The 15,587-nt window shown below is 43.6% G+C and overlaps 1 protein-coding gene across 3 annotated transcripts in view; it reads right to left on the bottom strand.

Moving 5' to 3' along the window:
* Positions 1-13,791: 13,791 nt before the first annotated feature.
* TAF2 (TATA-box binding protein associated factor 2) overlaps positions 13,792-15,587 on the bottom strand; it is a 90,455-nt gene continuing 88,659 nt past the window's right edge. For all 3 annotated transcript variants that reach the window (XM_025207817.1, XM_025207815.1, XM_025207818.1), the window contains one exon: positions 13,792-15,395. In XM_025207817.1, coding sequence (XP_025063602.1) covers positions 15,130-15,395 — 266 coding nt within the window. In that variant the 3' untranslated portion in view covers positions 13,792-15,129. The remainder of the gene's footprint in view (positions 15,396-15,587) is intronic.

Raw genomic sequence — 15,587 nt, 5'->3', positions numbered from 1 at the left:
GGAGCCTAGCAACCTCCACGAGACCGTCTGTGTTGTCTGTCTGTCTGTAACCGCAACTCAAGCAAGTTTTCCTGCCTGCACCACTGCCATCTCGGTGTAAGTAAACAATCTTTAAAACTACCGCTAAGCGTTTGTGCCTAATTCCAGCTCGACAGCCTTCCCTCTCCGACCCGGCGTGCCTGGGCTGCTGGCCACAGCCCGCGTGCAGCACGGAAAAGGGCTCGGGTCGCTCCCAGCCTGCACAAGAAGAACTGGCCAGCAGAGGCATAACTGGACAGTACTGAACACCATTAATGGCAGCAACAGCAGCGAAGGAGCAGCAGCCAGTAGTTCACTCCTGCTGGGAAAGATACCACCTCATTTTTTATTTATTTTTTGGCCACTGATGTATTGAGAGCCCCCAAAACATTAGTTTTTGGATGAAAAAAGGGGGATGACATCTCGTACCTTTGGGACCACTCCTCTCCCCTTTACAATGCCAGAGCCAGGGAGAAGCATACAGGGAGAGGCAGAGACGAGAGGACAGAAGGATGACTTGCCCCCCTAGTATTCCAGTAACACCTCTAAGGCAGTGCCCAGAGCCAGGGCCTTGTGATCCACTCACCCACCCATCGTCATGCTACTATGGACCAGAACTTTTAGATGGGCGGTAAAGAAAACAACCTATTGCCTAGATACCTAGCATGTAAAATTTCAGCCCAAATAGCTATCTTTTGAGAAAATTAAAAGCAACTGCAACATAGGGCTTTATTAAGAGAAGATAAATAAAAGAAAACTTAACAGTCTGTGAGTGTAACCAGCACCATCAATAATAGTAATGTTAATTAAATGTATGATATTATTTCCCTGAAATTCTTACATTTAAGAAAGTTCTTCCACGTATTATAGCATGCATAATGAAACCCATGTAACTATCATATTGAGTCATTAAATACACTAATTAAATTTAAAGGCAACACATGCTTTGCTTGGTTAAATGTACATTCTGTGCCTGCTGGCTTCAGAAATGTTTGAAAATAATGTAGCTCTCTTGACTGAAGCAGTTAGCCAATTTTTTTTTCAATGATTGCTTGAGGTATATGTTTCAGTAAGGAGTTATATATAGTATCCAGGCAGTTTTGGATTAAAAGGGGTAACAATCCAAGAGAGATCTAAGTTATTTGTTAATGCTGACTAGAACTGAAAGTTATCCAAATATTGTAGTTTGCACTCATTTCCCTAGGGAACACACATATGCTTCATAGTGGGTTACAGAGTATTAGGAAATAGGCTAAAAAATAACAATCTCTTGTTGAATTAAGGATTAGGTCATTAACAACAGCGCATATTACAGTATTCACTTTAGAGATAAATCACAGGGTTAGAAGAGACCTCAAGGGTCATTAAGCCGTACAATTATTTGAGCAAGAATATACTTCCTGATAAAATAGGCAGAGGCAACCATTTTTAAACAGAAATCTGTTGTAGTAAAGTCTGTTTGTAACAAGCCATTTTGCATTATATTAATCTATACATTATCAAATACAGGAATCAACTGTGTATAAATAAAGTGGTTTCTGTTTTTAGAGCAAAATCAGACCTTAAAGTGAGAACTGTCAAGCACAAAAGCACATGCTCCGTGCAGATGCAATATTTGTTTCAAAAAATCTATTATGTCAATATTTCATTATATAGATCCAGGAGAGAATTTCTTTAAAATATATATTCATTTTGAAAAGGATAAGTATATCCTTTTCAAGTAAAATTGTTATTTAAAAAACTACTGGATCTTTTACAGGCTATATAGAAACATTCCAAAAATTCACCCTGATTCTTTTGATTAAGAGATTAATCCTGCTCCTTCAGTCAGGTTTGCCTGTTGAAATTCTGCAATTCCTGTTAGTACTAACTCTTAAAGATGATATGTTTGGTAGTTTGACCAGAAAGATGTATCCTAACATTATTACCAGCTGCATGAAACAAAGTCCTGTGCTCAGCTCAATGGTGTTTCGCTGCTTGTTTGGGTGTAATGTAACAAGCTTGGAATATCCCATCTGATCAAAATTTCAGGAAATGTTCTAAGCCAAAGGGTAGATCGCTTTTCATTTTGCAAACATCAGAAAAGAAGAAAGGGAAAAGGGGAAAATGTGTAGACTTTGAAAAAGTTGATTAGCAGAGCAGACTCAGGAGCTTCAACCTAAGGATGGAAGAACCAACTGATGACACCCATTACCTCCATCTCAGCAAAAGAATACCCAGTTTCCTTCCATCCCAGGGAAAGAAGGGAGGAAAAAAGAGAAAGAATGGCAAGGGTATAAAGTGCTTGTAACAGTTGTAGCAGGGTAGAGATACAAAATGGAAGAACAGCTCAAGTCCCTGACATGCAGAAGGTAGGGAATCTCTGACACAGAAGATAATGGAAGGGAGATATACTGGGAGCTTGGAGGGTTGGAACAATGCAAAGAAACCCTAGTGCATTCGAATCAGTTTGGCTTTAATAAGTGATGAAGCATTCAGCTCTCTGGTTTATTCAGTGGCCAAAATCAGGCCTGGCACTTGCAGCTTGCTCACAGATAGCTCAGAAAGCTTACAGCTTAATTCTAAATGCAACCAGTGACACCAGTGACTATAGAAACCAGGGGGTACAATGCAGAAGAATGAGAATCACATCAGTAAAGTTTGGTGGTTAATAGTTGTAGCCTGAGCTGTAGCTTAGTTGTAGCCTGTTATCACCTAAGCAAATGTGCAGAGCACGGTCTTGTCATCATGAACACTATCTTCACGCACAATAAGAAATACAAGACCACCTGAAAACATCCTCTGTCTGAGCACTGGCACCTCCTTGACTATGTTATTGTTACAGCCCGTGACTGCATGGATGTCTATATTGCATGAGCCATGTAAGGAGCCAATGACTGCTTGACAGATCACCATCTTGTCAGATCTATTATGAACATCTGGCTTGCTCCGAAACACTGAAAAACAGACAAAAGCAACATTGAGGACTCTCAACACCAAATCTCTTTAAGACCCAATGGTCTATAAGGATCTCCAACAGTGTCTTGACGAAAACCTCTCTGCCCTGTCCACAAATAAAGGTAACATTGAAGAACTTTGGAAAGGGTTTGAGACTGCCATCCATCCACGCTGAATCCATTGGCTATACCACCCATCAAAATCAAGACTGGTTCAATGAGAGTGACACTGAGATCAAAGCCCTCCTTGACTGGAAGAGACGGGCTTATTCTGGTTGGCAAGATGACACCTTATCTCAGCAGAAGGAGACATATCAGCTCCTCAAAGCCGAAGCTGAAAGCAGGACCAGGGAAATCAAAAATCAGTGGTGGCAAGATAAAGCCAAGGAGAGCCAGTTCTATGCTGACAAACATGACACGCATAGTATTTTTCTGGGTAATGAAAGCCATTTACACCATAACATCCCATGGTCTTACATTCCTGTGATTGCAGATGGCTCAACACTGCTCAAAGACAAGTGAATTTATCCAAGCTAGATGGAAAGACCAGTTTGAGGCACTCCTGACCTCCAAGTCAACCGTGACAGATACAACCATCAAAGTCAATCCCCCAGCACCCTGAAAGGGGATCCCTTGCCAACCTTTCTATCCTAGAAGAAGCCTGGCATGCCAAGGACAACAAGGCTACTGGACCAGATGGCAGACCTGCTGTAATTTACAGGGTTGGCAGTGAGTAATTGGTACTGAGACTCCATGAAGTTATTCTTTGAATTGAAACAACAGATTAGTAGGACTCAAGGAGTCCACCATTAGTGGGTGTCACTTTTTCCTGGTCCTAGTGGATTATATCAGTCGCTATTTAAGGGGCAGTGGCTATCCAACATACCTCAGCCCAAGATCCTGGGGATCTGAGGGAAGCCAACACTGAGATTATCGTCAAGAAAAGAGTTAAATTTGTGTGTGGGAACTACCAAGGTGTCACCCTCCTTTCGACAGCAGGGAAAATCCTCACCCGCATCCTTGTGAACCATCTTTTATGTCTTGCTAAGGAAGTCCTGCTGGTATCTCTGTGTGGTTTCAGGCCATCCTGTGGAGCAAGTGACATGATCTTTTTTGCCTTCCAGGTCAATAAGTGTCAGGAACAACATTAGAACCTGTACATGGCCTTCATTGACCTCTCTAAGGCCTCTGATTCCATCAGTCAAAGTCTTCTGGGAAGTACTAGCCAGATGCAGATGCTCTGAAAAGTACATCAAGGTCCTGAGGCTTCTTCCTGACCAGATAACTGGGACAGTTCTTCGTAGCAGGTCGGGAATAGATCTATTTATCATGTGAACTGGGGTCAAGCAAGGATGTTTCATAGCCTCAATTCTGTTCTCCATTTTTTTGACAGTCATCCTGATTCCCATTAAGGACTTTCTTCTGGAATGGACATTGCATACCAAATGGATGGACGTCTTTGTAATGGCCTAAGAACTTGTGGTGGCCAGAGAAACCACTATAAAGATGCATTGAAGGCATACCTCAAAAAAATGGATGCACTGACATCAAGAGTTGGGAGGAGTTGGCTGCCAACCGAATCCAAAGGTGCCACAACCTCAACCATGCGGCAGTCTGTTTTGAAGTAAAACATCTTGTCCTCAAAGCAGAGGAGAGAGAGCAGAGGAAGGAAAAGGAGAGGAATCCCAGCTGGGATCCTACGCTTCTCTGCGGAAAGACCTGCACATTCTGTGGATGGATCTGTGGCTCAAAGACTGGACTTTTAAATCACTTCATGATTCATCAATGAGCTGTGGTAGAAATCATCCTCAAGTTGACAGAGTGCTGACGAATTACCTTTCTTCTCTCTCAAGGGCCAGTGACCACAATTGCAGGTAAGCAATAAAAACAAGATGTTACCTACTAGTAATCTGAGTTATCAGCAATGTGTTATCTGTATGCCTATTCTACTGGGGTGCATTATGGGCCTCAATCACTCAAACTTGGATTATTTCTTACTTAGCAGTAATATATAATATAATATAATATAATATAATATAATAATATAATATAATATTATATAGCATGAACATAACTTGCCATGCTTTACGCTCCCTGCCAGTGATGTAGAAGACTGTGAACACTTTCTGCTCCTCAGTTTCCTTTCAACCACAGAATTGCAGGGGATCAGGGACTCCAAGCAAGGGGGATGAGAATGTGGATAAAAAAAGCATCACAAATAATTTCAGTTACTAATAAATCACTTCTCTTTGTTTTTTTACTGTTTGTCTCCATATACTTTCACACTGTGAGCATCTCCAAAGCAAATCCCAGATCACCTAGGCATGGGTCTTGGAGCCCTATGTTGACAACAATTGGAGGACTTGACAACTGCAGTGTTTGCATTAGCATTAATGCGTCACAGCAGACTCGAGCATTGTAATTACCATACTCCAGCAGACCCCAGCACCTTTGCATAGATTCATAGATGTAGGGTTGGAAGGGACCTAAGTAGATCTTCAAGTCCGACCCCCTGCCCTGGGCAGAAGAGAATACTGGGCTTATATGACCCCAGCCAGGTAATTATCAAGCCTTCTTTTAAAGACCCCCAAAGTAGGAGCCAGCACCACTTCACAGTCAAGGCGGCTAGGATCTAGAACCAACTTCCAAGGGAAGTAGTGCCTTCTAATGTCCAGCCTGAACCTACTCTCTAACAACTTATGGCCGTTATTCCTTGTTACTCCAGGAGGTGCTCGGAGGAACAGGGTCTCTCCCATTCCTCACTGGTCCTCCCTGGTAAATTTATAGACTGCTACCAGGTCACCTCTCAGCCTTCTCTTGTGAAGGCTAAACAGGTTCAGGTCCCGTAACCTCTCTTCGTAGGGTTTGCCCTGCTGCCTCCTGATCACGTGAGTGGCCCTCCTCTGGACCCTCTCAATGCTGGCCACATCCCTCCTGAAGTGCAGCCCCCAGAACTGGACACAGTACTCCAACTGTGGCCTGACCAGTGTCGCATAGAGGGGGAGGATCACCTCCTTGGCCCTGCTTGTGATGCATCTGTGGTTGCATAACAAGGTGCGGTTGGCCTTACTGTCCACGTCCTCACATTGGCGGCCCATGGTCATCTTGGAATCGATAACGACTCCAAGATCTCTTTCTGCCACCATGCTTTTGAGAAGGGAGTTCCCCAGTCTATAAGTATGCTGCTGGTTCTTACTGTCCAAGTACAGCACCCTGCACTTGTCAGTACTGAATCCCATCCTATTTTCATTTGCCCACCCCTGTAGCCTGTCCAGGTCCAGCTGTATCCTGTCCCTCCCTTTTAGCATGCCCACCTTGCCCCAAATCTTGGTGTCGTCCATGAATTTGAACAGGTGCTTTTAACCCCCTTGTTCAAGTTACTAATAAAGAAATTGAACGGTGCGGGCCCGAGGACCGAGCCCCAGGGGACTCCACTGCCCACATTCCTCCAGGTCGAATATGACCCATCTACCACCACTCTCTGGGTGTGGCCCCTCAGCCAATTTGCCACCTAGCTGACTGTGTAGGCATCAATGCCAGTTGCCTAGCTTTTTAATGAGAATGGGGTTGGAGGCAGTGTCAAAGGCCTTCCTGAAGTCCAGAAAGACTACATCCACCGCGACACCTGCATCCAATGATTTTGTGACCTGATCGTAGAAGGCAATCAGGTTGGTCTGACAGGACCTGCCCCTAATGAATCCATGTTGGCTGTCCCTGAGCATCATCCCCCCTGCTGGTCCTTCCCAGATGTGCTCCTGGATAATCTTCTCAAACAGCTTCCCCAGGACTGAAGTAAGACTAATGGGCCTAACTGAAGTTAGGTATCAGTGTCCCCATGCTGAAAACTTTAACTAAAGCTCATTTGATGAGCTTTAGTTAAAGTGCCCCCGCCGCCATTTTTCAGCACAGGGATGCTGACACACAAGCAGCTCTGGACACTTTAATTAGAGCAGTTCTCGGTGGTACTCTAATTAAGGTCCCCCCACCTTGACTCCTGATGCATGTGTATAAATGTCTATAGTGCCTAGTGAATGTAGCAGTCTTGCAGATGACCAGAATGGAGTTGTTTTGGAGAAAGCCAAAATTGCTTGCCCATAGTGGAAGAAGCCTACCATCATTGGTAGGTCCATCTTGGTGACTTAGTCATGCAGCCTGACAGGGTTCAAGAACCAGTTAGTTTTTGTTGTTGCAGCTTTTGATCTTCCAGCTATGGAAATAAATGTTGTTCAAATGATGACTATCAAGAAAGATGACCGGATAGATGGAGTATCTTGAAGATAGCCATGGGTTGAAATGGAAGGGTCCATCCCTAGACCCCTCCATTAAGGACCAGGCTTAAAGTCCTATTGAGTGATTGGATCTCACATTGGAAGGAATGTTAGTCAAGCCCTCGGAAAAATTTCAGTACTAGCTGGAAAGACAGACTGACCCTTCACAAATATAGTAACATGGGATTAGTTGACATAGCAGGACTGAGGAAACTGAGGGAAAAGGTCACCACATTTTTGCTTTAGTAAAGGGGTCAGCAACCTATGGGCCATGGGCCAAATTTGGCTCATGGATCTGGGGCTTCAGTAGCATTCAGCAGTGGGGGGGCTTCACCTATGTCATACTGCAACCACACACTTCATCCATGCCATGCCAAGGCTGGGTGGCAGAGCAAATGTCAAGGGGATATCGTTCCAGGAAACAGATGGATCATATGCCCCCCTGCATAGTTTTGAGGTATAATCCAGTATGTAATATATGACTTGGAACGGAAAGACAAGGACTGACTTCTTGTTATTAGGTTGCCCTTAATTAAAATTATGTTTCTTCTTAGGTGGGCTATGACACTGAAGGACATTAGTGAAGACTTTTGGGATAGTAAAGATAAGATTACCTTGTACTGGTAATTGTTCTGGCCTAACACAAATCAAAGATGTTTCCTTGTGTGAGGACATGATGGCAGCGTGACATTTCTTGAACCTCAGGACAGTCATCCTGATTCTCATTACGGACCTTCTTCTGGAACTGACATTGAATGCCAAATGGATGGAAGTCTTAGTAATGGTCTGAGATCTCATGGTGGCCAGAAAAACCTGTACAAGGACACATTGAAGGCATACCTCAAGAAAACGGATACTGACATCAAGAGTTGGGAGGAGTTGGCTGTCAACTGACTCCAGTGGTGCCATAACCTCAACCAAGCGGTGTCCTGAGGTTTCTGAGGTTCAAGAAATTTAAACTGGTCACTCAGCTCCAGGGAAAATGTAATAATTTGGGGGGTAACCCTGCCAGAAACAGACAAATGCAGAATTATCTACCAGTCTGTATGAGGGCTTATCACAACCTTGTTTATTAGAATGTGCAGAGTCTAAGTCAACCATCACATAAAATCCTGAAAGCCCTTGAAACTGTCTGCCTACAATGGCTGAAGGATGAACGAGCGTCTCAAAGAGAGGCTGTGGCTGGATTAAGATGATCCTCCATTCTGGATACTGGTTCTGAAAAGTCCTCCCACTTCCACGGACATGAAGCCTAGAATCTGAAAAAGGAGGGCTTGTGATGCAAGTGGCAGGTCTTGTTCATTGAAATCATCTGGTTAACACATTTTGACAAGCCCAGATAGCATTGCATGGAAAACCAAGAAGTATAAGATTGTCAATCCAAAGGTCCAACGTTTCTCCTCAGAGGTGGTTCCATACCACAGCAGGGAGGAAAAGAATAGGTATATCTGAATCTGCAGTCATGCTATGAATAAAAAAAGAGACGAGGCAATGAGAAGCTTCATTTAGCAGTGCTGGTGGTCCTAGTGTTTATGGTTTCCTAATCAGAAGCAGAAGGGACTTTAGTCAGGCTGGACAGACAGTGAGATCACTTGGTGCATTGAAACAAGGTAGCATGTCAGGAGAGGTCTGGATCCGATGGAGTGGAGGAAACCAATAGTATGCATCATGAGTTGGTGGAACAACTGGTATTGCCAAAGCCTTCAGGAGGTAGGGCAGAGGACTGTGCCAGAGTGCATGTTTCATGATGGCTACGTGCCATATGGCAGGTCCTTCTACTTCACAGGCACTGAAGAGATGGACTCTCCCCAGAACAGGATACAGGTGCCAGGACACACCCAAGCCTCACCAGGATTGACAAAGGGCCAGTCTTGGAGGTTGCAAAGCAAGGAAAGGACAAACACTACCTTTCTGAAAAACACTATGATAAGGATTACTCCCCGCCGCCACCCCGGCACTGTCTTTAGGTCTGTGCTTGCTGGGGCACCGAGGATTAAGTCTGCCTTCTCAAAAGGGGACATGCGTCTCTGGAGGGTCTTGAACTCCAGGGTCTGAGGCTGACACTGTAGATTTATCAAAAAATAAACCTGAAGACTATTAGCCTCTTTGTCCTTCTTAGCCTGGGAAGTGAAAGATTTGCAAATTGCACATATCCAAGGAATGAGACTCTCTTAAACAATCAAGACATTTAGCATACCCATCTGTGGCAGGCACATCCCCATTGCAGACTGGATATATATCTTAAAAACAGACATGTGGCTAAAGAAACCACATGGCACAGGCCAGGAGAGTCTCAAATTTTACTGGAAAACCCAACAACAACCAGAACCAAAAGGAGAAAAAGGCAAATAAGTAGTTTAGAAACCAAAAAGAAGAAAAAAAAGGTAGACACAGGCAGGGTTCAAAGAAAAGTTTTAGACCAACCTCACTGTTTGGAACAGATTATGGAAGCACTCTCTTAAGTCAGGGTGGTCGAGAAGAACTGAAGAAGTGCACATGGAGAATTTCTTGCTGTAGTCATACCCATATAGTATGCCAGTGCCACGACTTCTCTTACACTCCAAGTTGAAGCACTTGAGACACATGCATCCAAAATGCATAAAGACAAGTACTCAACAGAGAAATGGAGAGTGTTAGGAGTAGTGACTTGGAAAACAGAAACTGCCACCAGCATCTTTCATGCAGTGTGGACAAAGGCACAAGGACAGGAATGAGAAAAGAAACACAGAGGACTTGTTAATGGCACTACACAGCAAGAGAGGTAACTGAGAAGCTACCATTTTGATATACTGGACATGTCTACATGAGATGCTACACTGGTGTAGCAATGAGCCACAGTAACATGGCTCATTGCTACAGCAACATAGCATTGGCAGGCACAAACCATGACACCGCCGGTACTGCACAGTAGCAACAAGCTGGTTCTCGCACTTAATTCTGGCACGCTGCTCTGCAACAGGGACGGAGCTCTTGTAACTCAAAGCTATAAACATTGGGCACTACCTTTTCTAGAGCAATGTCCTTCCAGTCAAGAAACATTTTTATTTTGTTAAAAAAGGTATTTTTACAATGTTGTACAAAAGATACATGTTCTCTATCCAGGGTTGTAAAGGAAGCAAGACTCAGTCAAATAAAATCAGAAACTCAAATAGTTGTATATACCAAAGGTTAACTCTGAAAATGCTAGAGTTGGGAGCAGAAAAAGCTGCAAGGCCCATTAAGAAGCATAGACATTTGTACATATGCTTGCGCCGCAGTGCCACGCACTTTTAAAAGCTCCCGGTGCTGTGGCACATATGTTTGTATAAATGGCGAAATGCGCATCAGCACTGAGAAAACGGCAGTGGCACGCTTTTGAACGAACACACATCAAAAGTGTTTTAGTTCAAAAGCAGACTGCCACCATTTTCTCAGTGCTGACATGCATTTCGTCATTTATACAAATGTATGCGATGCAGCGCCAGGAACGTCAGCTCGTGTGTGGAGCAGACTCAATTAATCCAGTCTGCTCCGACGCACTGGATCTCTGGCACCTGCGAAGCAGACAAATATATATGTATAGATGCCCCTTGTCAGTGGTATAAGCTAGTACAGGTTCCTCTGCTGTCCCTAGATGCACCTGAAATGACTGGCACTAGGAGAAGGGCTATCACCAGCTTCTTGTGCTTCTACATCCCCAGCCCCAGCCATGAGCGTAAGTTGGGCAGGGCTGACACTCCAGGCCAGTGTCATCATGACAGCTAGACAAAAAAACGTTATTTACACCAATCCAAAAGCATTTTAATAATGAACAAATAAGAGATGTGCTCCCTTTTACTTCATGATTTAGGATCAGATCACCTACAAAGGGAAAATATTTCTGGGATTTCTGATCAGTTGAAAAACATTGGGAAAAATTATCAAAGCTCCAAATAATTTTGGTACTGCTAGAATGGAATTAATTCTATAGAAAAAAAGTAAAATATAATAAAAAGGGATTAAAATCTGGCTATAAAATAGCTAAACATCACAGTTACAAAACTATAACCTCTTCAATGACCCTGACTTCTTACCTTCATGCAGTCCCCAGCACATTGAAACAACCACAGTTTATTTTTACAGAATAAGTGGAAGCTCAGATATAGATGCACAGAAATCTACAGCTAGAAGGGACCTCCAAAACATCATTTATTCCAAATCTTCTGCAGTAAATTTGAATCAAGGACCCCCAGATCAACCCTTAAAGATTTCTGTCCTATTCTTAACATTGTCTAGTGAAGGAGAGTTCAAGGAAAGTGTGTTTTAGCATCTCGCAACTCTAACCAATCTGAAAGGTTTTTTCTCCCACTAGCCAACTAAAACCTGATTTGTTGCAAGTGTATTTGCCTTCACAGAACAGAATGGCACTAGCTTTCATTGCTCATCAGCAGAGATCCTGGTTTTCTCCGATTAAAATTACCTGTAAATTCTTGATATATAGATATCTCAGTTGAACACAATGTTTTATTGATATATTTACAGTTTTAAAGCAATTTGAAAGCTGACCAGTGCCTCAATCACTATAATAAAATAAATTCTAAATACCCATAACTTTTTTTTTTGGGGGGGGGTGTGTTAGATCATGGAAAAACAGAGCTCCTCCTGCCCCCTCAGCTCACAAAATGCAGGTCTGGGCCACTCACTCTCAAGCTGCCACCCCCATCCCTACTGATGCCCATTTGCCCCCCACAGCTCCCTGGCCCTGGTGGTGCCCCTTGCCCCCCCACCCACAGCCACCATCTGCCAGGGCTATTGGGCCAGGGACCCAGGTCCGCAGCCCCCTGCCTCCCTACAGTAGCACCTGAACCCCAGCTGCCACCCATGGGAGGTGGCAGCTGCGGCAGTATGGCGGAGCATGGAGCCCGGCTCCTTCATGGGCAGCACAGCTAGAGTAGAGCCTATGGGGGGCTGGTGCGAGCTGACGGCTCGGGAGGGGGCAGGGGGGGTTGTCTGCTGTCTGGTCTTCACCCTGCTGCCCTCCCCCAGGGCTTCCCTAGCCCAGCTGGTGGGACTTGGCGTGGCAGGACACAGCAGGGCTGGGCAGGGAAGCTCCTTGCCACTAAGCCCTGCATCACCCTGCTGACGTGTCCTCTACCTGCCTAGCAACAGTGAGAGCAGCAGCATGGGGTTGTGCTCCTTGCTGCTCTGGGGCAGGCACTGGGCACCTCACTTACAGTGGCAAGGAGCTTCCCCACTCGGCCCCGCTCTGCTGTGCTGGGTCCCACCTGCTAGGATGCGGAGGCCCCGGGGGAGGGCAGAAGGGCAGGGAGCCAGAGCTAGAGCCTGCCCTGCGCGCAGATCTGGGGAGCCCTCCAATGAACTGCCTGCGGCCCTGCCCCACTCCCCACTGGGTTTCCTCATGGGAAACAGGAAACCCAGTTCCCTGCCATCAGTTCACTCCCTCACACCTTTGTCACTTTGTTTCATCACTCTTTACCCAGAGACAAAAATCTGAAACATTCTATCAAGCCGTTATTTCTTCCCTAATTTCTCCTTATGATTCAAATTGTGATGCTCAGGTAAGTCAGACAACTGGCAGATGGTAAACTGAACTGCATAAGCAGCTGCTTTGCAAAAAAACATGCTCATCAAGTTCTCATCTTCCTTTTACCCTCACCTGCTATTCTTCTTCACTTTTATTGAGACTCTTGGGTCTTCATTCTTTAAGGTCCCTCAGGATGAGTAAGAATACAAATGTTACTTCCCTTTTCATGTCGCTTGTCTTATAGTTTGAATGGAGCAACACCAGACCCGGTCACTCCTTGTAGCCTCTGCTTCTTACCTTTCCTCATGAGGTGGATGCAGTAACTCCCTGTTTGCAGCCAGGATGGCCGATCTTCTGGACAGGACTTTAAACCAAGATTGCTGGAGGATGGGGATACACAAATTCAAACATGTCCAGGGACCAACATACAAGCCCTGTAAATAGGGACACTGGGAGAGCCACTTTTGCAGGAGCAGAGGGAATAGTTCTCCATCAGTGGGACAGGAAGACAAGGGCCTCAGTAGGAGGACTCAGGTGCCTATATACCAACACCAGAAGCATGGGGAACAAGCAGGAGGAGCTAGCCCTCCAGTGGGCATTATGATTTAGTAGAAATTATGGAGACCTAGTGGGACTCCTCACACGACTGGAGTGTAGCTATAGAGGGCTACAACCTGCATACGGACTGGGTGGGGAAGAAAGGTGGTGGCATTGCTCTTGATGTGAAAGCGCAGTATACCACCTTTCCAGGGTAGGTGATCGCATCACCTCTGGCAGGAGCTTATTCCAGTCTGGACACCCTGACTGTGAAGAAATTTTTCCTAATGTTGAGCCTGAATCCATCAAGGAGACTGGACAGGCACCTTGCTGGGGGCACCTGTCCCCAGTTGTCTTTCCTGCTTGGTGCGGGGGGCTGGACCCGATTATCTTCCAAGGTCTCTTCCAGCCTTACAATCTATGAGTCTATGAATTGTTTTCCCCACAATCTGTAGACAATTTGCTTTTGATAAACTTTACGCACACAAGCAACTGAATCCCACAATAGGTAAATCATATAAAACTGTTTATTAACTTTTGGAACAGTTGGTTTTAAAAAAAAAGCCTTCCTATCAAACTTTTTTCTAGAAGTAGCATCATTCTGAGGACTCAAAAAGAAAAAAAAAAAAGAAAGAAAAAGAAAATACTTTAACAGAACCATTTTATAATAGTAAGGTGTATATGATGTAAACTCCAGCCAACAGTGATAAACTGTCACAAAGTAAAATCCCAACATCTAAATAGAAATCAGGAGTACAAGTAGAAAAAAAAAAAAGAGCAGTGATGGTTTTCACCTGTATTGCCTGAGTGTTTAAAAACTAAAGTTTTAAATAAAATATTTGCTGGATATGTAATACTAAGTACAAAACTGTATAAACCATAAGTAATGACATTTCAATTCACTCACCATTTTAAGTCCCAGATCTTGGTTAATCTAGTAATATTATTTTGATATGGATTCATGAATTGAGTGTTGAGTATTTTCAGGAAAATTCACTTTAAACAGGAGTATACGCTCACATAAGCAGCTTCTGATATCTTTACCCTTTTCTTTCAAAAGTGTACTCCTAATTTTGTTATATTTAATGAAAAAGCTGCCTTTGTCAAAATAATTTGCAAAACTTTATTTTATTTTAAAAGCCTGATTACAGGACAAAACATGCATTAAGTTTCCTGCTAAAATTCCAGAAACATAATTGCAGAATGCGATTATATTCAAAAGATTATGTCCATAATAAATATCTGCAGCTTAAAAGCAGCTTGGAATTTTAAGATTTTTAGTATCTGAAAAGGGAAAATATCTATGTACTAAGTCTTAAAATTCTGACATTACACTGTAATGGTTAAGGAAAGGAATAGCTCAACCAAAGATTATAGGAAAGCCTTTGTCTTCCCAGGAGGTCTACGCTGAGTTATACAATATTGCCCTGGAAACAGTGCTTCATCAGAGGTCTGGCAGTTGGCTTCTGTTTAAAACATACTTTGACTCATAACATTCTTCAAAGGCTTAAAACATAATTGAATCTGGCAGTACACATGGACAGCATGATGTGCAAGGGGTTGCCAGTGGACATGGGGCCCTTACACAAAGGGCTGTTTTCTTTGCTTAAAAGGGAAGGAGTGGGAGGTGGGGAGAACAGTGAAACAGAAACTGACTCAGAACCAGAAAACATCTCTCTGAATCAGGTTCATTTCAGCAACTGAATACGCACCTAGAATGCTTCAAAATTTGGATTTTGAAAGCTTCTGAATTGCAAAGACAGTTAATACATCTACATTTTTCATACAAAAAGATAGAGGCTTTAGTTATATACATCCTTCAAAATGTTCCATCAGCTTTCTGGCTTCAGTCCTTGGGCTGCTCACTTCAGTCTGAAAGCGATGGAGAACGAATTGACCGCCCACTGGCTGGGCTATTGGAGAAACCAAAGGGCTCCTTGTCTTTCTCTTTATTGTCATGCTTATGTTTATGCTTATGTTTATGTTTGTGTTTTTTCTTCTTTTTCTTGTGTTCGTGGTGATGGTGGTGGTGATGGTCACTATGTTTTGAGGAGTTTGATTCTTTACTAAAGATAGAGAGCGGAGTTGCAGAAACTGGATGCATGTTGATTTCTCCAGAAGACTGTTCCTTACCTAAGACAAAGATACAATTGAAAATTCATTTTTAAAATAATTTAAGTTAGCTTGCACAATTTATCAAATCAAGGAGAATAAAACTACTGCTAAAGTACTAGGAAGTATCATCTCCTTCATGTATATTATGCAAAAGTCAAGTCTATTAATATGTTGGTACTTTTGAGCGTTTATACACGTGCCCCAGGAGTG

This window comes from Alligator sinensis, unplaced genomic scaffold (assembly GCF_000455745.1).
Source record: "Alligator sinensis unplaced genomic scaffold, ASM45574v1 scaffold895_3, whole genome shotgun sequence".
Classification (NCBI taxonomy): domain Eukaryota; kingdom Metazoa; phylum Chordata; order Crocodylia; family Alligatoridae; genus Alligator; species Alligator sinensis.
The sequence above is the reverse complement of the archived record's forward strand: the minus strand, read 5'-3'. Positions and strand labels throughout refer to the sequence as shown.